The following is a 27,551-nucleotide window of genomic DNA, read 5'->3' as shown; positions in this document are numbered from 1 at the left end:
CTGTACTCTTGAGGCACAGTGATTTTTTTTTTTACTTACTACTTGTTAAGTTCTTCATTTGATGAAATTTTAGGTTTGTAATTATCAACTAAAAGATCCTCATTGTGAAAACAAATTAAAAGAAAATATGAAAGAAGGGTGGATGGGGTAAACTAGTATACACTTAAATCTGTATATTAAATAGCTGAAATTTATTCACCTAAAATAGTTGAATTTTATTCACCTTCTATAAGCAAACTGATACAGAAGCCATGTACTATGTAACATGCTCCACACCATACCCCTATTTTCATTTTCAGTGTTGCCTTATTGTGGGGTTGATGGTAAACCTTACTTTGGTTCTGTTTATAGAAGAGAAACATAGTCTGGTGTACTCACTCAAAACTTAGGTCCACCACATCCACTGGAAAGAATTCAAAAGATGGCATCACTAAATACATGGTTCTAGTTATCTGGAAAGAGAAACATGAATTCAGGTAGTTTTCTGGGTTTTTGGAGAGAAAGAACTGCATATCATCAGAAGGGAATTAATTCTGCTCTGTTCACTTTGTTTATAAAATAATACTTTGGCCACACAAGTCTGGACTCGTATAAACTCTTATACAAAGCATGGGATTATATATATATATATATATACACATATATATAATATTCAGAAACACACATGTGTATAAATATATGTATATATACATATGCTTGTATACATGTGTGTTTGTTTCTGAATCAAGGCAATCATATTTTACACAATGCTATATAATGGATGGGTATATATAGACAGAGATGTATATGTAGTTAGACAAGCACACTTCATTAACAAGACCATGGCAAAATGTCACAGAAAACTGTTAGTCATTATTGACAACACTCATGTAATGAATAGAGACTTTCAAATCTGAAGGCACAGGTCTGCCTAAAGTACATAATTCTTCCAGGTGGCCACTGTGCCCCATCCCTAAATGACAAGGGATTCTCTTTGTGTTCTAGTATCTCAGATGATAGCCAAGTTTTAGAAAATTATTATAACATCCATATACCTTGTAGACTTTAACATTCTGTTAAGGACAAAATAAGCCAATTATTGCCTTGCAAATGTTTTGGTCTGTTGACAACCAAGTAAGGATCCATTAAGGAGATTAGCTATTGTCCAGACTGTCACAAAGTGCCAAGTCCAAAAAGGCTGCTATTCAGGAGGTTTTATATATGAGCATAAGAGGTTTTAGATAAGAGCACAAGGGACAGGCAAAACAGCTAGTGCTTAAAACCTTGCCTTGCATGCTCTGGGATCCCATATGGGCAGCAGTGTATGCCCTGGCTGCTCTACTTCCCATTCAGCACCCTGATTGTGGCCTGAGAAATCAGCAAAGCATGGCCAAAAACCTTGGGCACCTGCACTGTGTGGATTACCCGAAAAAAGTTCTTGACTCCAGGCTTCAGAACACCTCAGATCTGGCCATTACAACTACTTGGGAAGTAATTCATTGGACAGAAGATCTTTCTCCCTCTCTCTCGTTCTCTCTGTGTATCTGTCTTTCAAATAAAAATTCATAACTTTAACAAAAAAAAAGAAGAAAATAATTAAACAAATGCTCATAAGTCCTCGGCCTGCTTAAGCAACTAGAAATATTTACCATAATGCATCTGAGATAGAACAGGTCCAGTAACAAGTTCACCCAAATATTCAATTTCCTTTTTGGTTTTAGAAATCAAGATAATGTACCCAGTGGCCTCTCTTTGCAAGCTTTGAAGGAAATACATGATGCTATTCATTTCAAATGCTATTCATTAGGAGCCCTATGCAGGAAGTTCTCCAGGTATTTGCAGGGAGAGCATTGCATAACGGAATTGAGGATTGCTTAAGGGAATTGCCTCAGTCCAGCATGCTCTGTAACTAATTAACCTCATTGCTCATGCACCACCACGCTCCTTGCAATTCTTACGCAAAGATAAAAGCACATCAACGTACAGATTGGCAAATACACTGTATTAACAAACCCCCAGCAAAGTCACAAATTCAGTCATTTTTTCCTATTTTGTAAAAGTACTAACAGAAACACTGATTATTATACTTTTTATTGTTACTGTTATTGCTTAAGGTCAGTTAGGTAGATCTAAGTATTCTCCCCGTGCCTACTTTTTCTACCTCAACCCCTTATTTCAATTCCCACCATCATCTCCCCCTATTATTAGAGTAGTATATTCCCTTAGTAAATGTTAAAAGTTTAAGATTGTGCTATATAAGAGTGTCATGGCATTGTAAGTATAGGCAACAGCAGAAAAACTAGCATTGAATTGGCAAGGAATGGTGAACATTTTAATTAGGATTCCTCCTTGAATGCAGGACTAGAGATGCGTGCTGCACCATGCAATCACTTCCCAGTATGCTAGTCTCTCATACAGTTCATCCCCAAGAACATATGCACATGCGTGTTTACCTATGAATCAATTTTGCATTTCACGTGAAGGTTGCCCTTTATCAGAGACAATATGTTGTATTTGTCCTTTGGGACTGCTTTAGATCACTGACCATAATGATCTTCAGTTGGGACCATTTTGTTGCAAATGGTAGAATTTCACTCATTTTAATGGTTGTGTAGGGTTCCATGGAGTAGAAACACAATGGTTTCTTTAACTATTCCTTTTTCAACAGGCATCTAGATTGGTTCCATGACTTTGCGATTGTGCATTGTGCTGCTCTTAATATTGGGTCACAGGTCATTTTCTCATATGTGGATTTAATTTCCTTTGAGTCTATTCCCAGGAGCAGGATAATGGTTCATGTAGTAGATCAGTTTTCAGTAATCAGAGCACTTTCCATACTGACTTCAATAGCATGTTTACTATCCCATACTCCAACCAATAAGGAGTAGGGTACTAGATTCTCCAAATTCACACCAACAAGTGTTAGATCCCAAATATACCCAATCTCACTGGTGTTAGTTGGAACCTCAGTGTAATTTTCATTTGCATTTCCCCAATATTTAGGGAACCTAGACACTAGCCATTTCAATTTGTGCTTTTCAAAAACACCTGCTCATTTTCTTTGCCTAAGTTCTGATATACCCTGTTGTGCTCATTAGGATGGAGATAATACATAAGAGTACTTCAAATGTTAGTCCTTTTTAACGTTGTATGGGACACACTTTATCATCTCTGATCTTTTGATTCAGATGCCCAAGATCAGATAAAATCTATCAGTAGCCAAGATAAGGCACAAAGGCTCTGAAAGGATATTGTGAGCAAGTGAATCAACCTGCCTTCTCTCCTGACATTGTAGAGAACTCAAATATCTCTCAAAAGACAAAAAAGGTCAAAATTGATTGTCATATCAGGACTACTGTGCTCTATGATAGATATTGTAATGTTCCTCATCTTATCCGGAAACAGATACAGGAGGAATACACCCTAGTGGATTTTCCACAATAATTTCAAAAACCCTTCTGTATTGCATGGAAACAACTAAAAACATCTTTTTACTGCTCTGGACACTTTTGCTCACATTTTAGCTAAGATATTAACAACTTCTTTAGCCTATGGAGTCTTAGTTGAAATATCCATGAACAACAAATAAGCCCCAGAATGTCTACAAACAGAGAAAGCTATATTCACAAAAAGAGACATTGAAAGAATTTTTATCAAAGATAAGTGGTTGTATTACTTGTGCAAGGAGAGTCTACCAGCTACCATTAGCTGACAAAAAATGGGAAATGTCCCCTTTTCCTCTGAGGGACTCTAGCATGACCTGTTTTTTTCTAATGACTCTTCTTTGGGGCAGAGGAGTTACAAAGGGTACATTTGTTAGTTTAAAAGATCTAGAATACCAAGTGATAGCTGATCAGAACAACTGGCAAAGAAATGAGATCAAGGAAGGTCAGACACATTGATTAAAATTAATCTAAGTTCTACGAAAAAGAGATTATCTTTGGACAGTGTTAATCATTTACAAATGAATGGGTGAGGGAACACTAGACTAGAAGCAGGTCACACCAAGTTCATCCTGAATCTCCCTGCCAGCACACAAATAGTAACAAACTGGGATTAAAGCTCATGGTAATTAATATTTTCCAGTAGAAAAATAAGATTCAAGTTTTAAAAGAAACAAGGTTTGAAAATTCTTCATTAAGACTTCCCCTGCCTTCTCAGCAGCCACGGTACAACCTCTACTTTTGCTCTTCGGAGATGATGGTTGAGAACACACAAATGTCCTCGGACAGCACAGCCTATTCCTAGATGCCCCTCCATTTGCTCAGAGCATCTCTGCCTTATTCAAATGAAAGTGTTTCTTTTCCTCACACCATTGTCCAGTGTCATAAACTACCATAAGCACCAGATAAAAACACCACACTCATCTCACCAGTGTTCCTATAAACATACACATGTGTGAACAGACAGAAGTGAATGAAATATATTGTAGAATATTAGTCAGCCTTAAAAACAGAATGAATTCTGCCATTTTGACAATATGGCTGAAGCTGCAATATAACCTGTTTGAAAGGTAAATACCGCAAAATCTTATCCAGAATTGTCATCTGAAGCAGCCAAACCAATAGAAACAGAGAAAGGCATGCATTTGAAGATCAAAGTGCATGAAGCTTCTGCTGGACCAAAGAAATAACTTCTAGAGATTTAATGCATAGCATGGTGATTCTGTTTTAAAAAATGCATATTTCAAGTTTGTTGAATTTCAAGACTACAGCTCAAGAAAAAGGTGAGATGATATGTATGCTAACTTAGTAAGCTGGATTTCATCCTTCCACATTGTGCACATCTATCAGAAGCTCACATTGTAATTCATGTGTATTTTCTCTACTATTATTAGTAGTAGTTTTTCTTGTTGCTATAGTTGTAGTTGTAGTATCTGATATAGTTCCATAGGCTCTGGGATTTCCCAGTACCCCATCCAAATATCCTTCCCCCTACACTGACTACGCTATCTTCAGACAATGGTATAGTTCTCCACTAAGTGTCATAAGTCCATTGTTACAGGTAAGGACAATGGCAGAATGTCCCACATCCTCTTGTAAAGATACATTTCACAGTCTCAGTGTGAATCCATCTTTGATCTGAAGTAGACATGCAAACTACATGGTATCCTCACATCTGGATATGACAGTTTCCATTACAGAGTTACTAAATATCCCTCAAATGAAAAGCCACAAAACAAAAAATTACCAAGAAGAGAAGTTAAAAATTAGAATGCCATGAAGTCAAATAACATAGTACTGAATGAGTAATGTTTCACTGAAGAAATCAAGAACCTGCTTGAAGAGAATGATGCTACTGTGTAATTTATGTGTCATTGGTCAATTTAATATAAGAAAAACAACTGCTTTGAAGAAATGAAAATAAAAACAAAAACATCAAAATCTATGAGATATAGTTTCGCTGATCTTTTTCACAGAGACATATTTCCTGCAGGCAATAGATACATAGATTTTGTTTTTTGTTTTTTTAATAATCCATGATGTTTGATTGATATACTTAAGGCATTTACAGACATGGATAATATGAATGGGTTGTAATTTGGTCCTGTCATTTTAGCAATGAGTTGCTCTTTGTCTGATTTAATCTTCTGTTGTTAAATTACTGCGATGTTCCTTACATTTGTCTTTGGTTTTGATGAATGCTATACATAGAAATTATGGGAGTTCTATCATTGTTAAATTAAAGATCATATTAGTTTTAATGGTGATTATCACTGCCATATAAAATGAAAGAATTGATAAATGGCAACAATTTCTTTGATGAAGAAAAAAAGGCATTCCAATTCTTTGTGCATGCTAATTTATATTTTCAGTAAAAATTGTCCTTGTATAGCCACAGCCGTTTATATCAATGACAAACTTTAACCAGTGTAACCTAAAGTAATTATAAGCAGGAAGCAGATACTGTACACTTGTCCAGCTAATCCAATCTATGTTTATGATTTACACATCGCTTTCAAAACCTATAGCAATCTTATTGAAAGACAATTATCCTTGCTTTATCTTAATAACCCATCAGCATTCTGTAGCATATAAAATTAAACAAGAATAATTTAAAACTGTGTTTAGTGACTCAAAATAATAATTGGCAAAATAGCCATACTAATTTAAAAGTGCAGATTTATATACTATATTAAATTCTTAATTGCTTAGGCTTTACAATTTCAACTTATCAGGAATTCAACCCATATCCAGATAGTCCCTGTATTTAAGTTACCTGTTTAATATTTAAACATTTGTGAATGATTTACTGAAATTAAAGCATTAAAAGTTTCAATACTTGTAAAAATCCAAATTCACATAAATTTAATGAACACAGAATGTTGGCCACAAAACCTTGAATTAATCTCTTCTCACACAGCAGTGTGTAAATCACCACAGATTAACACCCAGGTGAAACAGAAATAAAAACACAATTTACTAACGGCTATCAGAATTTTCACAAGGAACATACAGGAGAAAGAGCATGGTGAGAAAGAAAGAAAGAAAGAGAGGTGGGGAAATTCAACAATTGTAAAACAGTGAGAACTTATGGCATTTAATCCCTAACTTGTTCCCCCTTCCGTCTTCCTAACCCTGTGTACTTCTCTTTAGACTGAGAACAACAGCATACCTATTGTCTTAAAAACACATGCACTTAATCCCTCACACGTACTTCCACACGATATGACCAAGAGGGGTCTTCACTTTTACTCCTAACATAACATTCTGTTCAAGCCTGACACTCTGAAGATTCCAACTCTCCAATAACCACTGCTCACCTCACCCTAAGACGGGGACTCCATGATGAGAGGATCCAAAGAGGAAAGCGGATGAATACTTGCTTAGGAATGTAGGAATCTGCAATTAGAGTGTGGGACACAAACATTTAAGGTGGCTGGCCTTTTTTTGCTGTAAATAAATGCTAAAAAAATTGACAATGATTTTTGATTACACAGTTATATGAGAACAATATGGAATGCTGAACCACATACTTTGATATGACATACTGGATGTATATGAATTATCAATGTATGAACCAAGAAAAATGCTCTGAAGCAGGGTAAGAAATAATAATTGTATCTGTGTCACAGCAACTGCAGACACAAGTCACCTATCACCACTGCTCTTGGCACTATTCTAAAAGGTCTTACATAAACAAACTGCCAAACCCAAACAGGTCATAGAATTTGCCAGAAGTGGATATTTATCACAAAACAGATTTTAGAGGATTGTACTGCTGGGCACTGACATCCCATTTCAGAGTACTAGTACAAGTCTAAATCGGCTTATTTCCTACCCTGCTCTCTCCAAGATGCCCAGGTACTGGAGACCGGCTCCAGCTGACTGAGAGCTTGCAAAGGGTGCATGGATCAGTGAGATGATAAGAAGCAGAGATGTGGACCACTATGACATGATGCTCATAATGGAAAACTCAGATAAGTTGCCTTCTTTGTCTATACACAAATCATTGCAAGCTTTTGCACAACATCCAATTTTTTCATTTATAAAATAATGATTATGACATCAGTCCTAAAAAAATATTATTATTATTTTAGTTCAGGGAAAATATTTTCAGCAAGCTATTACTCATTCAAACCTGCAGTGACCTGGCTGAAGCCTGGAACTCCGTGTTTGGCAACACATGTGGTTACATAGTGGCAAGTGGTTTACTTATATCCAAAAACAACTTTCACTAAACATAAACTATCTAATATTACTTAAATATCAAGAGTACAGAATTCAAAGAAAAGCTCATAAATGAAAGAAATTTATAAAAACATATTACATAAATTATTAAATCTTATAATCAATCATGCATTAATTACTACCACATTCACCTAGTGCTGATTCAAACGTTCTTTGTTCTTAGTGCTGATTTAATTGTTTTTCATTCTTTTGTTAAAGGAAAGTGAAAGGGATCAGGGCAACTCAGCACATTCACAGACAAAGTGCCTTTACAAGAAACTTTTTCTTATCTTTATAAACTGTTTTCTTTCTCTAAATATGAGTGCCAATATAAGGTAGAAGTTTTAGTAAACTGTTTTCTTTCCCGAAACATAACTGTCAATATAAGGTAGAAATTTTAAGCATTTTTTGAGGGGGTTCACATTTGTCTCCCGATAGAAGATGCCCCATAAACTTTCTGCTTTTTGTGGAGAGAAACCAAAATGCGTCATTTCTTGTGTTGTAACATTTCAAGGTGCATGGTAAACAAACTGTTTGTACCTCCATGATTGCCATCTGTTTCAAGATATGATCAAGGTATTTCTTAAGGAAAACATTACTTATATTAGGGCAAACTTTAGGACAAAGTGGGGCATATAATAGGATGTTTGGAGACATTGTGGGCTCAATTGTACTATTATTTGCTTTAGCTGTGTGTCATTGCCTTATGTCGCTAAAGATGTTTTTATCATAACATGCTTGACCAGTTTGAGGTGGTATAGCAGTTACAGGGATCATTTCACATTTACATAAAAACAACACCACCAACCTCTGGAGAATTCTATGACACATTAGAGAGGTGATTGAGTGTCCATACAATGGGGTGAGGTAGCAATGAGGTGACCAGAGACATTCTGCCAGGCCTTGCCACACAGTCAGAAACTCCTTGTAGCCTTTGCTCACCGAGCAACAGTGCTCATCACACCTATGCCATCTGATGGAACTGATTGGCTTACACACAAAGGAATGCATAACAAAATGGAGCAAGGAGTTGGGGCTGTTGCCACCCAAATGGGAAACCCAACAGGAGTTTTGTGCTCCTGGTTTTAGCTTAGATTTGTAAAGGCAGTTCTAACACTTAAAGGAGTAAACCAGTGCATGCAACATGCTTTTTCCCCTCTATTTCACCTTCTCACTCTCTCTCTCTCTGTTAAACTTCCTTTCAATTGAATAGATTTTAAAGATGTGGGGAAAACTCTAAACACACAGATAAAAAATATAGAAATCATCAGACATTACTTTTCCCATCTGCCATCCCGGCCAACAGTCTGATTCTTCATAGGATATATTTACTTTGATCAATACAAGTTATATTTTAACTACATAAAAGATTTCTTCCTGAATATAACCATGAAGAGTTGACAAAGGAGCTGCAATCAGAGAGGAAGCTTCGTGTGTCACCAGGATGTCTGTGAAGTGTCTTTCTTTGCTGCTGCTGCTGCTACAGCTGAGCTGCTACTTCAGCTCTGGGAGTTGTGGAAAGGTGCTGGTTTGGCCGATGGAATTCAGCCACTGGATGAATCTGAAGAACATCCTTGATGAACTTATTCAACGAGGTCATGAAGTAACTGTTCTGAGATCTTCAGCTTCTGTTGTAATCAATGCCAAGAATGAATCCGGAATTAAATTTGAAACTTTCCCTACATCTTACACTAAAGATGAATTAGAGAGTTTTTTCATGCATTGGTTTCATAATGTTATGTATAATGTCCCGCTGGATATATATTGGGAACATTTACCAGAAGTGAGCGACTTTGTTCTAAGATATTCTGATATTTCTGAAAATATTTGCAGGGAAGTAGTCTTGAACAAAAAACTCATGACAAAGCTACGAAAAGCAAAGTTTGATGTTGTTATTGCAGATCCCGTAAGCCCCGGTAGTGATCTGCTTGCTGAGTTACTCAAAATCCCCCTTGTGTACAGCCTTCGTGGCTTTCCTGGCTACATACTGCAAAAGCATGGTGGAGGGCTTCTATTACCTCCATCCTATGTACCTGTTATGATGTCCCGTTTAAGTGGACGAATGACATTCACAGACAGAGTAATAAATATGCTATGTGTGCTTTACTTTGACTTCTGGTTTCCAAAGTTTAATGAGAAGAGGTGGGATCGTTTTTACAGTGAAGTCTTAGGTAAGTCATCTTTTTCATTGGTCCTAACATTTTGAATTCTTAACTGAGTGCCTATTGATATGAAATCATAGAAGTTTCTTTCTGGTAAAAAGACCAGGGCTGTAATGCTATGATATATATTACAGGACCAGTTGAAACTGTTAGGCTGTAACTACGTTAGGTGTTCCACAAGATCATGCAAATACAAGTAGAAATACTGAGGATTCCTTTGAGCAATCTAGACCTACTACTCTCCTTTTTTTATTCTGTTCACATGTTTGCTGACACAAGTGGTCAGATTTGAGGATTAGTTACAATTATGAATATTCTGTTTTAAAATTCTGTATTTGTCTGCCCTAGCATACAGAATGTGAATATATACATTTTGCATGACCATTAGAGTAGGCCTATATAGAGTGTCTGTTGTGCAGCCCAGACGCTCCACACATCACTGCATCACTCCCACATCTTTCAGATTACATGCACTGTTTCATGCCCCACTTCTCTCATTACTCTCCCTCTTCTTTCTGTCCTCTCCATCCAGGAAGACCTGCTACATTCTTGGAGTTAGTGGGGAAAGCTGACATGTGGCTCATTCGAAGCTATTGGGATTTGGAGTTTCCCCGCCCACTCTTACCAAACTTCCAGTTTGTCGGAGGGCTCCACTGCAAGCCTGCCAAACCTCTGCCTAAGGTTATATATTTCTGTGCACTATATTTGGTTTCCTATGCATTTACCAAGTAAATGACTTTGCATTCTTCACTTGTAGCATTTAACTCAGAGACAGAGGTATTCAGAGTTGAGAAAGAGGTCCTTTCTCAAGGAAACTCAAGTGAGAGCATTTTAAACTTCAGAGAAATGTGGATAAAAAGCTAATTTAAAATGTTCTTGCATGCTTCAAAGCCATTTAAATTATCCAGGTTTTATTTTTTGTTACAAAAATAATACATAATAGCTTGAATACTTTTAGACTGGAGTCCATTAAATTAAGGTCTTCATTATCCAACGTACAAGAACAAACCAGCCATTCTTTCCATTATATATTGAATGTAATAGAATAAAACAGAAGATGTATTGGACACCTACAGAAACAAGGTAGACAGGTTTTTTTGTTTTTGTTTTTGTTTTTAATTCTTTACAAAGTTTTGGTCTCCTATTAGGACAGACCATGAGAAACAATTTCCAATAGAAATGAATAAATCTACATTTTTTTTAAAGATTTATTCATTTCTATTGGAAAGGCAGATAGACAGAGAGGAAGATCTTCCATCCGATGGTCCCCACCCCCCACCACCACAACAAGTGGCCGCAACTGCTGGAGACGAGCCAATCTGAAGCCAGGAGCCAGAAGCACCTCAGGGTCTCCCACAGGGGTGCAGGGTCCCAAGGCCCGGGGCCATCCTCTACTGCCATCAGGTCACAAGCAGGGAGCTTGGTAGAGGCACTGGCTGGCTTAACCCACCTGACCAGAATGCAGATAGAGGTTGAGCCGTGAAGATGCCTGCCAGAGAGGGGATGCTGATGAAGCAGTAGGTGACACAGGCCTACTGCTTATTTAGACTGGAAATTAGGACAAATCCAGGAGAATATCTAGTAGGAGTCATAAAGAGTATACATGGCTAACATGCAAATATGAAATATATGTAGGAATAGATTTAGGAAAGAGAGATTTAGGGAATAAATTTAGGGAAAAAAACAAAGTGCAGAGTGTTGAATAGAGCTCCCGGGGACTACTATTTTAGAATTAGTTCAATGAAGATGCTGATTTCACTAGAGAGTCAACTTACTAGGTATAAAATGAATTAATTTAAAATATTCATGAGAACTTTAAAGATACCAGAGAAAATACAAAAGGATCAGATTTTTAATTTTCTCATATATAATGGAAAGGAAGTTGAAAACATGATCAGATAAGATCTTAGAGAAGTACAGCTATGGGAAGGTTGAGACGTGACAGAGTTGGGACAGTTCAGGCACAGATAGTGGAGAAATAGAATTCAGAATCATAGAGACCACTACACACTGGACTGGTAGCTGTGATACTAACCTCACACTGGGTGGTATAGGAAAGCAATAATTGAAGGGCCCGATGCAGGAGTGTAGCAGTTAAAGTTCTCGCTTGGAACATGCCAGGATCCTATTTGGGCACCAGTTCTAATCCTGGCAGCCCTGCTTCCTATCAGCTCCCTACTTGTTGCCTGGGAAAGCAGTCCAAGACAGCCCAAAGCTTTGGGACCCTGAGCCCATGTGGAAGACCTGGAAGAGCTCCTGGCTCCTGGCTTTGTATTGGCTCAGCTCCAGGCATTGTGGCCACTTGGGGAGTGAACCATTGGACAGAGGATCTTCCTGTCCGTCTCTCGTCCTCTCTGTATATGTGCCTTTTTAAAAATAAATAAGTCTTGGTCTGGCGCAGAAAAAAAAAAGGCAGTTTATAAAAGATGAAACATTTTCAATGATTCCGATATTCAGAGAAATGAGGCCCATTTGTCACAGACATCTGCATTCCCGGTTTGCTGTAGCACTATTGACAATAATCAAGTAGTGGGATGTGCCTACATAACCATCCACTACTAAGCAGATGAAAATGCAATTCATCAACTCTTTCATACATAAAACCTAACAAAATTGGTATAAATGGAGTTGACAGTAGAATGTGAGTTAACAAAAGGAGGGAGACTAATGGGATGCAGGAGATGGGAAATGTTGATATACACGTACTTAGAGTTGATAAGGTCTGACATAGAAACTGATAATGCTTATGTAGAATTAAGTAATATATGTATATATATCAGAAAAAAATTTTTGAAAAGAAAAAGAAAATGGATTATGTTACAAGGTTGATAGTAGAATTATGTCTAACTTGAAAATTTATATGTGCATGTATACAGATATGAGTGAGACCCAAGTAATTATAAAAAATTAAAATTTTAACTGCCACTACTTACTCACTTTTCCATTAATTATAATAAACTCAGATAATCTATACTTTTGTCATAAAAATGTGACAAATTGCATTGAAAACTAATTGTATACTCCTCGTCTTATAAAATAAACAAAGTAATGGAGATTAAAATAACTAATAAGTACAAAATCAATGTGTTTATAACACTTATTTGTAAAACTACATTGTAAATAACCTAAATCAAATACTAAAAAATAATTTAAAAATATATATAAGCAACTATGGGCAAAAATGTATGTATCACATCATTATAATCGCTTTAAACAAAAAATGTTAGTAGTAATTGCATCAACTAACAGGAGATTATGTTGGAAACAGGAGGACAAGGAAGGTAGATAAAAATCACAGGCTTTCTTTAAAATGAAGGATTATAAATTAGGAAGGGAATATAAATTCGAAGGGAAACTACCTCAAGACAGACCGAATTCTCTCTTCACAGGACATGGAGGACTTTGTGCAGAGCTCTGGAGAAGAGGGAGTTGTGGTGTTTTCTTTGGGTTCAATGTTCAGTAACATGACAGAAGACAGGGCCAATGTGATCGCATCAGCCCTTGCCCAGCTTCCACAGAAGGTGAGAAAGTGCGTCCCAGTGGTGAAGACTAGTAAAAGAGTCTGTTAAGCCCCACAAAGTGAGTCATGAAAGCAATGAAAGGTAGATACTTATGACAGCACTAATTTATCTCAGATAGCAGTTAAACCCTGCAATTCAGATGCAAAAATAGCATAGAGGATGCTTCATTTTAAATAATTTCAACCTTAATATTGTGATCAGAAATGTCCATAATGTTGCCTTGACAAACTTTGCAATCATCACAATATTGCAGATAGGTGAAAAGAAATTGCAAAATTCTACAACTACATGTTTTTTCACTGCAGGATTATTGAGGACACTGTACACACTAAAGCCGCTTTAGAATGGGGTCAGATTTTCCTGATGAACTTCACTAGCATGATAACATTAAGGGGTTATTGAATGTGCTACATTCAGAAAGAATGGGAAAGACTTCTTTGGATCTCCCATTGATGACCATGCTGGAGTTTATTAAAAGTGTGATTTCACAGGACTGTGATACTAAATTGTAAGAATGGCACCTCATCTCTGTTGAGGAAAGAGTAGCATTTTAAAAAAGAGTGTAATAGTAGCTGGCCAGGCATGTACAGAAGTTCAGTCCTTTTAAAAATAATAGGAAGATCTAATTTTATAATGTGGACAACTTTGATATATATATATATATCAAATATATATATATTGCTTCTTAGTTTGCCAGCTCATACAACCTGGTAACAACAACCTACATTATTATTTTTCCAAAGAATCCATGATTACTTTTAAATTTCTCATAATGAAATACATATTAAGCACTTGTAGATAACATGCTAGTCTATTAGGTTAGCTCAGGAAATTTAACATCAATGTCTTATTTTGATAATGGGCATGGAAAAATTCCAGGTAGCATTATCGGCTATATATACTTACAACACATAATAAGAAAGTTAATAGTTGAATAAAATTTAGTATTATCACAACTATGGATTTTTCTCATCCACCACAATTACAGCATTAGTGATATTTTTGGTTCATTTTAAAAATACACTTCAAGTTAAATGTAGTTCTTATTTCATACAGTTCTATCATTCTGCATCTCATCTGTAGCAAATTGCAAAGATTCATTCTTTGCAAATTAAATTATATCAAACTCTAGTGAAGCAATTTCTGGAATATTGGAAGTAGTAATTTTTGTTCCCTTTTTAAAAACAAAAAACTGTTAGTAAATTTCCAAGAAGAATCACATTAAACACACACACACACACACACATAATCACATAATCCGAATCACTGTTAATGAATTCTTCTTATATCTAAAACCAAGACCAGCACAATGGCTATGTAATAAATCCTTGCCTTGCACATGCCAGGATCCCATATGAACACCAGCTCATATCCCGGCTGCTCCACTTTCCATCCAGCTCCCTACTTGGAGCTAGGGAAAGCAGAAGATGATGGCCCAAAGTCTTGAGATTCTGTACCATGGGAGACGAGGAAGAATCTCCTGGCTTCCAGCCTTGGATCAGCTCAGCTCTAGCCATTGAGACCACTTGAGGAGTGAAGCAGCAGATAGAAGATCTTTCTCTTTGTATTGGCTTCTCTCTAGAAATTTACCTAATACAAATAAGTAAATCTTTTTTTTTATCAAAACACCTTGAATACTTGAATACATTTTGCCATTTTTATTTCAGGCACATAACTGGGGTCTCTCAGCTTCTGTAGAATCTAAACATGCCAAAATTTAAATTCAAAGAAACCGTACTTTCTTTACCCAACAGGTTCTTTGGAGATTTGAAGGCAAGAAACCAGACACCTTAGGACCCAACACTCGCCTCTATAAGTGGATCCCCCAGAATGACATACTTGGTAAGACACTGGAGAGCAAACACTGAAAACATCAGTGACAGCCAATCAGGATGAGAGGGACATGACCACTTATTACTAAAAACCCCAGGTTAAACCGAATGTCTTCATATTCCTTTTTCAGTCTTAGGAGAAATACATTTATTTTAGCAGTTGGCATTTTATGATTACAAACTGTTTTAAATCCAGAAAAAAACTGCCAATATTTTAAGTGTATTTATCTCTCAAAGAAAATGTGTCTATAGCTTCCTTTGTGGAAAGTATTGGACAGAAGAGGTAGGTTGCTGCTTGACACATATCCATCGTCTCCTGGAGCTCCTGGACTCCATCTCCGACTCCCACCTCCTGCTACCTCACACTGGAACAAGTAAGCAGCAGCCAGCAGCTAAAGTCCTTGGGTCATTGGTAGCCATGTGGTAGATCATGGATTAGGAACCCTGCTCCTGGCTTTACTGGCCCAGTTCCAGGTGATGAGGATGCTTTACATGAACTAATCATGTTTTAAAGATCTCTTTCTCTATTTCTTTCAGTTTGTTGATGCCTTGTGTTTGTGCGTGTTTATTCAGTGATCATGAATTTCTTTCAAATGCATTAATTACATAAGAATAACATGCCATCGGTGTTATAGACTACTAATCCAATCTTTTTATCACTCATCTGTCTCTCCATTAACATAGGCATGTCCAATTGTCATCAAGTTGTCATATCTTTCTGGTATTATGAATTACTATTTTCTGTGGGAATAAGTGACAAACTTTATGAGGAAATACTAGTTCCAGGAGTATGGATTTGTTTTCCTCTCATTTTGGCACAAGCATGCCATGCCCTGCAATCTTGTACATCATATAAATCACAAGCAGTGAACACATATTTCTTTAAGAGAAAGATCATTTAACAAGCTCTTCATCTTTTAAGTGTCATATACAGTGTCCTTTATCCATAAAATTATCCTATCTATTCCAATTTTCAATATTGGGTATATTCCAAAGCTAAAGTCACAAATCTTCTTACAGTTGCCTTAATGTATCGCCTGGGTGGAAATAGTAGCTGCTTCTTCCTGATGATATGAAAGAAATGTGAATGCAGGTTCATGTCTATCAGTAATCTCCTTAGAAAGCATTGCCTTTTTAGTTTCTCATATTACATTTCTCATGTTATTGTAAAGTGATAAGAACAGACACTACACTTGATCTCAGCCAAAAGACCAAGAAGCAATTCTCAAGTTATTTTTCAAAATTTACAACTGATATTTTCATTGAAAATTCACTCAATCCTAGGTCATCCAAAAACAAAGGCTTTTATAACTCATGGTGGAGCCAATGGTGTCTTCGAGGCAATCTATCATGGCATCCCGATGGTGGGCATTCCTTTGTTTGGTGATCAACCTGACAATATCATATACATGCAGACCAAAGGAGCAGCTGTTATGTTGGACTTCAAAACCATGTCAAGTGCAGATTTGCTCAGTGCATTGAAGACAGTCATCAATGACCCTTCGTGAGTATTACCGTTTCCTTAAATTTCATGGTATCTGTAGACAAGTTTCGAATGGGTGGGCCAGGGCCAACACTGAGGCAGAACAGGAATGGTATATTGAGAATAGATTTGCCTAATGCTACAGGGAGGTCATTAACAACTCACAACGCCTTTTAATGCATGTTGTAGTATTCCTCTTCAATAACAATGATGTTTTATTATTTTATGATTCAGTTCCATAGGTTTTAGGATTTCCCTTCCTCTGTCCCTAAATTCCCTTCATTCCACTGATTCCACCCATATTATTACACTAATATCATCCTGAACAAGGACACCTAATTCATCATTCTGCTACTTAAGTGTATGCTAAAATTACAGCACTCAGGGCATTCAAAAATATTTTTTTCTTAGTTCTTTGGTGAAAAGTATGTTTAAATGAGATACTTTGCTCCAAAATTATAATTACATTCTTCCCTTTTAAATTTTTTAATGATGGATTTATTTTGATTAGAAAGGCCGATTTATAGAGACAGAGAGACAAAGAAAAAGATCTTCCATCTGCTGGTTCACATCCCAAGTGGCCACAATGGCCAGAATTGAAGCCAGAAACCAGGAACCAGTAGCCAGGGAAATTTTCCAGGACTCCTATGTGGATGATGGGTCCCAAGGCTTTGAGTCATCCTCTATTGCTTTCCCAAAGCACAAGCAGGGAGCTGGAGGCGAAGGGGTGCAGCAGGAACACAAAACAGTCTTCACGTGGATTCTGGTGCTTGGAAAGAAAGCAGTTAGCCACTGAACCACTGCACTTGGTGGCCTAACTGTGTTCTTCCTTAATGAACACCTAGAGAAGCGAGAAGCACGCTTTTTTTTATGAAGATACAAATCCCCACTCATAGTATAGATATCATTCCATGTTTTTAAATTTTTAGCAAAGAAAATAAACATACATAAATCTAAACACATATAATATATATCATAAATAACAAAGTGAATTTCTTAACTGGAAAAAATCTAATATGTATTACACAATACATTTATGCCAGTATTTTATATATTGTACAATTCTTCATTATAGCCTTTAGACATTATATGTTCAAAACATAGCAAGTTTAATGTGCTTTGAAATACAGTCTATCCAATGCATTTTTAAAGTATTGAAAGTGAACGTTAGCTCATTTTTGAGTGCTACCATGCCACACAATAGCACTCTGTGTTTCACATTTTGTAAGCCACACACTATTGGAAGCCTTCTGCCCTAAACATGAACCTTCATCAATTAGAGAAAGTTAACAATGGCTGCTTCTATGAGCTGAACATGTTCAATGTTTTAAAATCACAACACTAGCCAGGTAAACATCAACAATAATACTATTGTTCTGCTATACAAAATTAATTCAAACTATTTTAAGAATCAGTTCATTATTTCTTCCAACAATCACCTAAGAAAGACACTACTTTCATCCTTTCCATTTAGCACTAAAAATTAGAATCAGAGAATATTTTTTACTTTTTTTAGATTTATTTATTTGTATTGGAAAGGTAGATTTAGAGATAGAGGAGAGACAGAGAGAAAGATCCTTTTATAGAGAGACAGAAGAGAGACAGAGAGAAAGATACAGGGGAGACAGAGAGATAGATCTTATCCGGGTAGCTGCAATGGTTAGAGCTCAGGTGATTTGAAGCCAGGAGCTAAGAGCTTCCTCAAGGTCTCCCACTCTGGTGCAGATGCAGGTTCCCTAGTCTTTGGGCCATCCTCAACTGCTTTTCCAGAGTATGAGCAAGGAGCTGGAAGGGACATGGAGTAGCAGGGACACAAACCAGTGTGTATATGGGATCCAGGCACCTGCAAAACAAGGATTTTAACTACTAGGCTACTGTGCTAAGCTTAAAATCAGAGACACGTATAAAAATGAAAAATTCAATCAATATGAAATTTAAAAGAAAGGCCATTCAGTTTATAGCTTCATGGTTTTAGTCATTAATTATTGGACAATCTTTAAGATTCAATCTCAGATCCAATTTGTATTTGATACCAACTCCTTACCAACATTGTGTAGCAATGTACATGAGGCCTGTCACAGACCTGCTTCTTTTTTCTCTATATTTCAATTATTTTTATCATTTTGTATAGTTGCAGTCACAATTGACTATTGAGTAATGAAAGTTTCACATCTTATGAGTTGCTTTGTTTTCCCATGTCCATGGGACTTAACTGAATCCAGTGTCTAGACTGAAATGTCAAACATACTATTTTTTTTTCAATTTCCCTTTTACACCTTGAAATTTTAAATACACAACAAATTCAAGCTCATAAACTACAATCTCTAAATTTTGTACTGCAGAAAATGATTTTTCTTCTAGCATAGGTTACATTCCTCTTTCAAATCTACATGAAAAATTCATGGGTTTATATATTGTAGTTTATACTACAATTTGATATCTATTGATTTTCCTTTAGATACAAAGAGAATGTCATGACATTATCAAGAATTCACCACGATCAGCCCATGAAGCCCCTGGATCGAGCTGTCTTCTGGATCGAGCATGTCATGCGTCACAAAGGAGCCAAACACCTTCGGGTTGCAGCCTACGACCTCACCTGGTACCAATACCACTCTCTGGATGTGATTGGGTTCCTGCTGGCCTGTGTGGCAATCATTACTTTCCTTTTCATAAAAAGTTGCCTTCTTATATATCATACTATTGTCGCTAAAGGAGAGAAGAGAAAGAGGGATTAGAACTCCATAACATCTAAGTCTGATAATCATGAGAGGAAAGATCATTCCTTTTGTATCAACCACTGTGAACCACAGCTTGGCAAAATGGGCCTTCCCATTTAGTGAGTCTTGTGCCATCCTGAGTCATTCAAGGTTTTTACTTTTTTGTTTTGTCTTTCTTTTTGATTAAAAGCACAACCCAAATTGCAAAAATCCTCAACTGGCAACACTGAAACCGTAACACATTCACATACACCCGCTGGTTTAAGGAGTGAAAAGCCTGACATCTTCATGTCCATTTCCAGAGTTATCATGGACTTGAACAAGCTGTGATCAAGTTGAATACTTTTACACTTTACAAAAGAAAACCAAAACCAGACATGAAATAGGAAGAGACATGTTCCATTTTTATAACCTGCATCCAATAAATTTAGACCAGTACCTTGGGAATATAATGCTAAAGGTTTCCTTCTTTGTATTGGAAGATCCCAAATTTCTTAGCACAACCTTTTCAAATCCAATAATTCCAGTTGTTTAAAATCTGGGATACTAGGGATATGGACATCAGAAGGTGATTTTTTTTTATGTAGTCTCCAATCACAGGGAGAACATTGTGGTTGTGAAAATGAATAAATAATGTGTACAGAATTTTGTAATGTTTATTTTAGATGATGTTTACACAGTCGATCAGTGTTTGAAGGATCTAAGAAGAAGTGGGTGTGATCATTGCTTCCAAACTTTCGGTTTCTTCCTCCCATTTCTTGGGGAAGGAGAGAGAGAGATAAGGGGATAGGCCATACCCAGCCTCCCTACCATCGCAATACCCAAGGATGTGGAAAGTTCACCCAATATCAATCCAGGGTCACAATGGTGCATGTTGCGAACGTTCTGCAAAAGGGGATGTAATAGATGTGAAATGCTGTTGATATCATTGATCTATGGATGAGGAATCCCTTCCAATGTCCTTTGACTGATACAATAGTCTCCAATCGCATGGATATTTGCTGTCATCATTTGCTTGGGGTAGTTGTCCATATATTCTGTTCTCCATTCTCTGCTATGGTACCTGATGTCTCTGCAGGCCCCAGTGAGTTACCATGTCTTCCATGTACACCATGGTATACTCTCCAGCACAACATCCTCTGCAATGTGGAGGACCAGTTCTCCTAGGTGGGCTCATGGACCTGAGTCAGGTGACCTGGGTTATGAAGGATCCCCTACTCCTGGGGATCACGGATCCAGAATTCACCATGCAGATAGGCTCAAGGACCTGGGCCAGTAGACCCAGACCTGCTGGATCCCCCACCCCAAGGGGCTCATGGAAACGATAACCAATACTTAAGTGGAATTTGGACCTGGGCCAGAAAAACGAAGGCCAAGCTAGAACCCCCAACCCTGAAGCTCAAGTGTTCAGCACCTACCACCCAGGCAGTCCCAAGGCCCCAGGCCATACAAACCAGAACCTGCTGAAACCCAGACACCTGGGACTTACAGACCTGGTCCCTACAACATTGGTGGCACAATTACCTGTACCAGGAGAACCAAGTTTCACTGAGCCCCCTACCATTGGTCCTCATGAATTCAGCACCCACCACATAGGCAGGCCCAATAACGTAGGCCAGGATACCCAGGTTTCACAGGAAGCTCCAGCCCAGGGACTCGTGATCCGCCATTCACTACATAGGTGTGACCTAGGACCTGGACCAGGAGACACAGGGCAAATCTGGTCTCCTATCCCTGAGGCTCACAGGTTCAGCACCTACTGAGCAGGCAGACCCAAGGCCCTGCGCCAAGGGACCCAGGACCCACGGGATCCCCTCACCCCCAGGGCTCATAGATCCAGCCGACACCACATGGGTGAACTCGGTGGTCTGGGCAAGGAGACTCAGAGCCTTTTTGTCCCCCCACTCCTGGTGCTCATGGATCCAACACTCACCACACAGGCAAATTAAGGTCCCAGCTAAATGATCTGGGACCCACCGGACCCCACACCCCACACCCCAGAGCTTATGAATCTGTCACACACCACCTCCAGAATGACATAGCTTATCTTCCTTGGCATCCACCAACGGGTACCACAGCCTGCTTTGATGTAACCTATCCCAAGTTTCAGCTTGTGCTGGTTGGTGCTGTAGCCTAGCATTTCCTTGGCTGCCCCTAGTCCAAGCTCAAGTGTGAACTGGCTGGTGATGGAGCCTGATTGATCCAGTCCTGCACCCCATCCTGGTTTTTGGATCTTCCAGTGCATGTTATGAACTGGCCCGGCCTGGCCCACCCCCTGGTCTGATCCACATGTATGCCAGTGGTTACTGTAACCTGGACTGCTTTGGGCTGACCATTGCCTTGGCTCTTGTGCATATCTGCAGGAACTGCAACCTGACAAAGCAGTTCACCAAACTCTTCTATCCAGTCTCCTGCCCATGGCAAATCTTGCTCATACTGATGGGTCCCTGACCCAAGTTTACTTTTTCTACCTGTTGTTCTGGCAGGAACGATGCCCTTGCCTAATGAGCCCATACCATTTCTGGTTCATATTGTTGGGTGTTTGCAGCCCATCCATACCTGGTCTACACCCAGACACAGATCTTATATGGGTCAAAGTGAGCCATGACCTTGCCCAGTCCGTTCTACATCCACAACTCTCACAAGTACCAGTGGCTGCTGGAGTCTAACCCAGCTCAGCCCTCCCTAGACCCAAGCCCCACCCATGCCAAGGGAGCTTGCAACCATGTTCAGCCTAAAATAATGCACCAATTTTGTCACAAGCATTTACTGATGGGTATTCCAGCCCAGCCAGGGCATCACCTCAGTTCTCCAACAGGCCTATTCCCAGCCATAGTCCTTGCATGTGCCAACAGAGATTGCTGTTCCACAGGGGTGAGCTCACATATTCCCCTGCAGATTTTACCCCCCACACATGATTCACTCATGTGTTTATCTACTTCATGGCTCAGCTTCACAGAATCTGTTCCCTTTTTTTGACATGTTCTGGTGGAATCTATATTGTAGCCCTTCAAATAGAGTGGCGTTCTCCGTGGAAGTTCCTGAGAAGTCATTTCTCACCTGAACCTGACACTAAGGTCCTTGATAATGCCACATGTACCACCTCTCAGACACCCAAGATCCCAAAGTGCCTTGCCAGATGACCCATAGGCTTGGCCTGGGTCCCCCTAAGGGCCACCGAACAGCTAAGAGTTATGTGCACCTATGCCCTTGGATCAGACTCACCTGGATTCCTTCCACCAAGATGGCAGTGGGGTAAAACCAGGGACATGCTCCTGCTCAGAGCTGCCCGAGATCCTCTCACAGTGTAGTAACTGTGGAGGGAGAAACTCTTGGGCCTAGACAGCCAAGCTTTTGTCCACAGCCTGGCAGCTGTGACAGGAAGAGGAGCCCGGGCATTGAGCCTGACCTGGCTTGGGCCCCCCCAGCGGCCACCACGTGGCTAGGAGGGGCATGCACCCGTGCCCTTGGGTTGAACTCAGTTGGGCTCCTCCCAACAGATGGCAGTGCTGTGTGGGACCAGGTACCCACTCCTGCTCAGAACCGTCTGAGATCCCTTCACTGTGTAATTACTGTGGAGGGATAAATCTCTCAGGGCTAGACAAGCCCAGGATTCACCCAGTGCCTGGCAGTGATAACCAGGGCTGAGACCGCAAGCATGAGTCCAACCCAGCCAGGTCCCCCCAGTGGCCATCACGTGGCTAGGAGGGGTGTTCACCCATGCCCCTGGGTCAAACTCATTTCATACAGGAATTTTTGAAGACTATTATAGAGGAAGTAGTTTAAATGATAAAATGGTTCCATATCATGCCTTTGAAGATTTATATAAAAAAATAAAATTGGACTTAGAGTACAGATAACAAATCAAATACAGAACACAGAAATCAAAGAAAACGGATACACAATAAAATATCTCCACATCATGCTTTGAAGATAGTTAACCAGAGCCTTTGGAGCAGAGCATAAATGCCAAAGTATGTTTCAGTAAAAAAGTGAGTACCGAAAAAAAAGAAAAGAAGTCCATGATCATGTTCTGGCCTGAAAAGAGATATATTTAACATTCAAATGGAAGAGACACACAAAATGTGTGTAAGCACACTTCCTTTAAAAAATATATTTATCAATAATTGGTATTGACATTAATTATGATTGTGTCTAGAAAAATAAGTGAACAAATACTTTATTTTAGTAAATGTTTTATTAATACATTATTCAAAATGGTGGGAAACCTGCAAATTTCCTATTCTGAGTAATGAATTTCTGTAGGCAATTGTCAAAGCCAACTTCATGTATGCTTTTGTTTTCCTAATAAACTTCTGCGAATTCCTTAATGACTTTGCCAAAATAGATCATTGCAATGCTATGGGTAGACACATAAATGTATACAAATAAACATAAATATGTAATGGTAGTTGAAGTAGCTTCTTCCACTGTTTTATTATAGAAATACTTTCAAATAAAACAAATCACACAGACATAACTGGGTAAGTGTGTTCACATGACACTCTTGGCATTGAATCATAACAATCACACTGTATCTAATTTCTAAATTATAAAATAGTTTGTTTCTTCTTCAGATTAATTCTTGCCACTTTCAAATACTTCCGTAGTCAAAAATTTAAACACAATCTAAATAATCAGACTGGATAAGCAGAACTTACAAAACATTCCTCATCTTTACTAGTACTGTGAGAGTCTTGTTTGTGAAAAATAGTGTGCTTAAAGATATGAACATGAAACCCTGCAGACTGGAAGAAAATATCAAGTAAAGGATTGACCAGATCTTGAACGTAATACAAGGGCACAGTCTATGTCACACTCTAAGTGTATAACTAGGAATGATATAGTTTAATTTCATACAGAATATAATGTTTATTAAAGTATAACAAATACTTGAACTAGAACTTAATAATTACTGAATTGTGTATATTCTTTTTTTAATAAGGGGAGTATTTATATGGAATTTTATTTCTTCTAGCAATTTGCATGCAGCTATTAATATCAGGGTTATGCACCTTCTCCCATGGTGCATAACCACAGTTCAAGGTCAGCTGAGATTCCTTCATTGCAAGCACACACCCAGCATTGAGTCCAGCATCTTATTGTCCTGATAACTTCAGAGGCTTCTTGGGGAGGCCTTCCCTGGTCTGAAGGCAAAGCTAACAGAGTAAAATCCCGGTCAGTAAAAAGCCTCAACAAAACATCATCAACAGTATATAGTGTTATGGAATTGATTGACATAGTATTGAATAAACAATATGTTAAAAATAATGCAAGTTCAATTTTTTTGAAACACATGTGTTGAGACAGTATCAATGACAGGATCAAAAAAATACAGGTTAAATTAAGGCAAACATGTGGTATCTAACCTTTTGGGATTCGCTCATTTCCCTTAGCATTATAGTTTCCAGTTGGGCCCATTTAGCCACAAAGAACTGCAGTTTGTTTTTTTTAATAGCTGAGTGGTATTCCATGGAGTAGATGAACCAAAGCTTTCTTATCCAATCTTCTGTTGATGGGCATTTCGGTTGCTTCCATGTTTTTGCGATTACTGATTGTGCTGCTATGAACATAGGGGTGCATGTTGGTTTGTCGTGAAACAGGTGTTTTGGAATGGACCCTTTGAGTTGGTGCTGGTTGACTGGGCCCGGGCAGGGTCATAGCACCTTTCAATACTTCAAGAGCTATGCTCGGGAGCCAATCTGGTAGGGATTTTTGGGGGTTGTATCCAATCATAATCTAGATGGAAAGGGCCCAATTATAAACTAGATAGAATCTCAGTCATCGCCTGCCCACACATACGAATGCCAGTATGGAGCACAGACCATGCCAAGCAGGGCCAGGACACCCGCTGTCATGTGTGAGATCCAGGGCTGGGCTTTGGCCAGGAAGGGGAACTTGGGGAGCACAGGAGCTGGGGCTGCACACAAGCCAAGGCAGGTAAGGCTGAACCACTCGTTAGCATGTGTGTTGGCCAGACTGCTGGAATGCGTTACTGAGACAGGCTGCAGTAGCCACTGAAACAAGATACTCCACTAGAGATCAAAAGCTCTAGGTGCAGTGGTAATTGCCCCCTCACCCAAATAATTGAGTGCTTGGGTAGATGCATCTCAAGTCTAGGAGGCAACTCCATACCTTCACCAACCTAGAGCAAACCCTTGGAAAGCACTGAAATATAGAGCCATAGGGAACTGTAACTTGGCATATAGAGACATCTTGGAACCCAGGTTCTTTTATTTTTTGTTTTGTTTTGCTTTGCTTTGCTTTGTTTTGTTGGAACACAGGTTTTTAACTAACATAGATCTTCAAGTCAAAATCCTTGAACATATCTGCGCTCGCACCAAATCATGCTTACTCTTTTCTTCATAGCTTGAAGAGAATCATTGACACAAGGAAAAAATATACATTCCAAAGGATTCATTCCTAAGGGTTCATTTTCAGAAACTGACAATGGAACCAAAGACCCCCATAATTCAGAAGGCAAAGTAACATATCAGGTGTACGCTGACAGGGACTTTGGTGAAGAAGCAGTGGGGAAGCAGTGTGGGAAGCAGTGTGGGAAGCAGTGCAGTCAGGATGTCAGTCACTGGAACCAGCATCTGTGACTTCAAAGCACAAGGAATTTTCTGTTATGGCTAAAAACAAGAAAGAAGGAGCAGGAGATGGAAGCAGAGAAGGAGGAGAAGAAAAGGAGGAAGAAGTTTCAGGTGTCGGAATCTGGGACACTGATGCGAAGAGTCTCCAGACATGCAGAACTCATCTAATCTTTACCTTCCATGTAAGAAAATTAGTTATTGGAAGAGAAAGTATCCACAATTCCAAAGCGAGGAATGGATTCAGAAATTCTTTTTGTCTTTTTCTGAAGACTGATGGGACCTGGGGACTAAGGAGGTTCCATAATTAAACATTTTAACCAAGAGACCCAAGTAGGTACCAATCCCAAAGGTCAGAGTATTGATTTTCTAATTGATATAGAAGCAATGCACTGTATAAAACTTTTAAGGCTGGACTCCCTTCTTCAAAGAGTTGTATTATAACAGATGTTGGTGTTAAACCTCAGTCTCACTCAATGTAGAATAGAGGAACATAGCTCTGGATGTGCTCACTCAGAAAACAGATCCACTTCCATGACCTTGGCCTACTTTTCTCAGCAACTAGATTTGGAGATCATAGGATGATTTCAATGCAGAACAGCAGTCACTCCCACAGCATTTTTGGAGGAACAAACCACCTGCTGATTTTAGGGAAGCCACTTAAAATTTAAACTCCACACAGCAAGGAGTCAAGGAGTTTAAATGATGCCAGGGTTCAACAGCAGGATGTCTTAATAAATGCCAGGACCTTTTTTTAACTCACCTAAAATAACTCCTAAAGTATGCTAAGTCCTAAATCCAGTTGCTCTCCTGTCATTTAAAGGTCCAGAAAAGATAGCTCATTCTCTTGTAAAGACCACACAGATCTTCCCTAGCAAGTCTGAACTAGTAAGATAAACTTCTCGGAAATCCAGATGTTGAATTGTTCAATAATGGCAATAGCTTCATTCAGGAAAGAATCCAAAAAGGAGACCATGACATTGGGATTCCTATTCATGTGATAGAATATCAGGCATTGGCATCCAACCTAACCTCAGAAGTCTGACTGCTGTCAGTTAAAACTTTATGTAAAAGGGTCTTACAATTGGAAAAGGTCAAAAAGTTTATTTTTATACAAACTTCAAATAATGCTGCGCTGAACAATAGAAACAAAACAAGAGGCCTATTTACTCCCAAGAAGCTACCGATTGAAGAGATTTCAGCTATCCTCCTGGCTATCTTGGAATGTCTGAAAATAACATCCCAACAGTGGCATTGGAGACTACCATGGGGACTCCAAAAAAAGAAATACTCACATCAAAAATAACTCACTTGCAGATCAGCCACAAAAGAAGATAGGAAATGACTATAATATTTTAAACAGTACAGTATACTAGAAATACTTACCATGCGGTATTTGAGACAGAAAACGCTAAGTACAGTAATAATTCAGGTAGTTTTCCAGATATTTGATGGAAGAGAGCTGTATAAAAACACAAGAGAATTAACTCTGTACTTGCAGTCTGTTAATGAAATAATTCCATTGGCCACACTGGTCCACACTCCTTACACACTCCTATAAAAAGGATGGGAAGATTCACATATAAAGGCT

General features: G+C 38.6%; 1 protein-coding gene and 1 pseudogene across 3 annotated transcripts; one reads left to right on the top strand and one right to left on the bottom strand.

Moving 5' to 3' along the window:
- Nucleotides 1-9,090: 9,090 nt before the first annotated feature.
- LOC121147586 (UDP-glucuronosyltransferase 2B13-like) lies at nt 9,091-19,877 on the top strand. Of its 3 annotated transcripts, none has more exons than XM_040967538.1 (6): nt 9,091-9,820; nt 10,344-10,492; nt 13,201-13,332; nt 15,087-15,174; nt 16,449-16,668; nt 19,106-19,877. In XM_040967538.1, exons 1-6 carry the CDS (start codon nt 9,094-9,096, stop codon nt 19,383-19,385), a joined length of 1,596 nt encoding a protein of 531 aa, XP_040823472.1. In that variant the 5' UTR covers nt 9,091-9,093; the 3' UTR covers nt 19,386-19,877. The 3 variants fall into 3 exon arrangements, with proteins under 3 accessions (XP_040823472.1, XP_040823471.1, XP_040823469.1); XM_040967537.1 differs by having other exon boundaries at nt 9,094-9,568; XM_040967535.1 differs by having other exon boundaries at nt 9,094-9,824; nt 10,348-10,492.
- Nucleotides 16,231-16,387, bottom strand: LOC121147652 (annotated as a pseudogene).
- Nucleotides 19,878-27,551: the final 7,674 nt, after the last annotated feature.

Source organism: Ochotona curzoniae, unplaced genomic scaffold (genome assembly GCF_017591425.1).
Source record: "Ochotona curzoniae isolate NIBS_2020 unplaced genomic scaffold, NIBS_Ocur_1.0 scaffold_4506, whole genome shotgun sequence".
Classification (NCBI taxonomy): Eukaryota; Metazoa; Chordata; class Mammalia; order Lagomorpha; family Ochotonidae; genus Ochotona; species Ochotona curzoniae.
The sequence above is the reverse complement of the archived record's forward strand: the minus strand, read 5'-3'. Positions and strand labels throughout refer to the sequence as shown.

Bases quoted from the DNA above. Each gene is read 5' to 3' on its own strand.
- LOC121147586 (XM_040967538.1), top strand. From the start codon at position 9,094: ATGTCTGTGAAGTGTCTTTCTTTGCTGCTGCTGCTGCTACAGCTGAGC. The intron at 10,493-13,200 runs GTTATATATTTC...CTCTCTTCACAG, and splicing joins CTGCCAAACCTCTGCCTAAG to GACATGGAGGACTTTGTGCA. The intron at 13,333-15,086 runs GTGAGAAAGTGC...TTTACCCAACAG, and splicing joins TTGCCCAGCTTCCACAGAAG to GTTCTTTGGAGATTTGAAGG.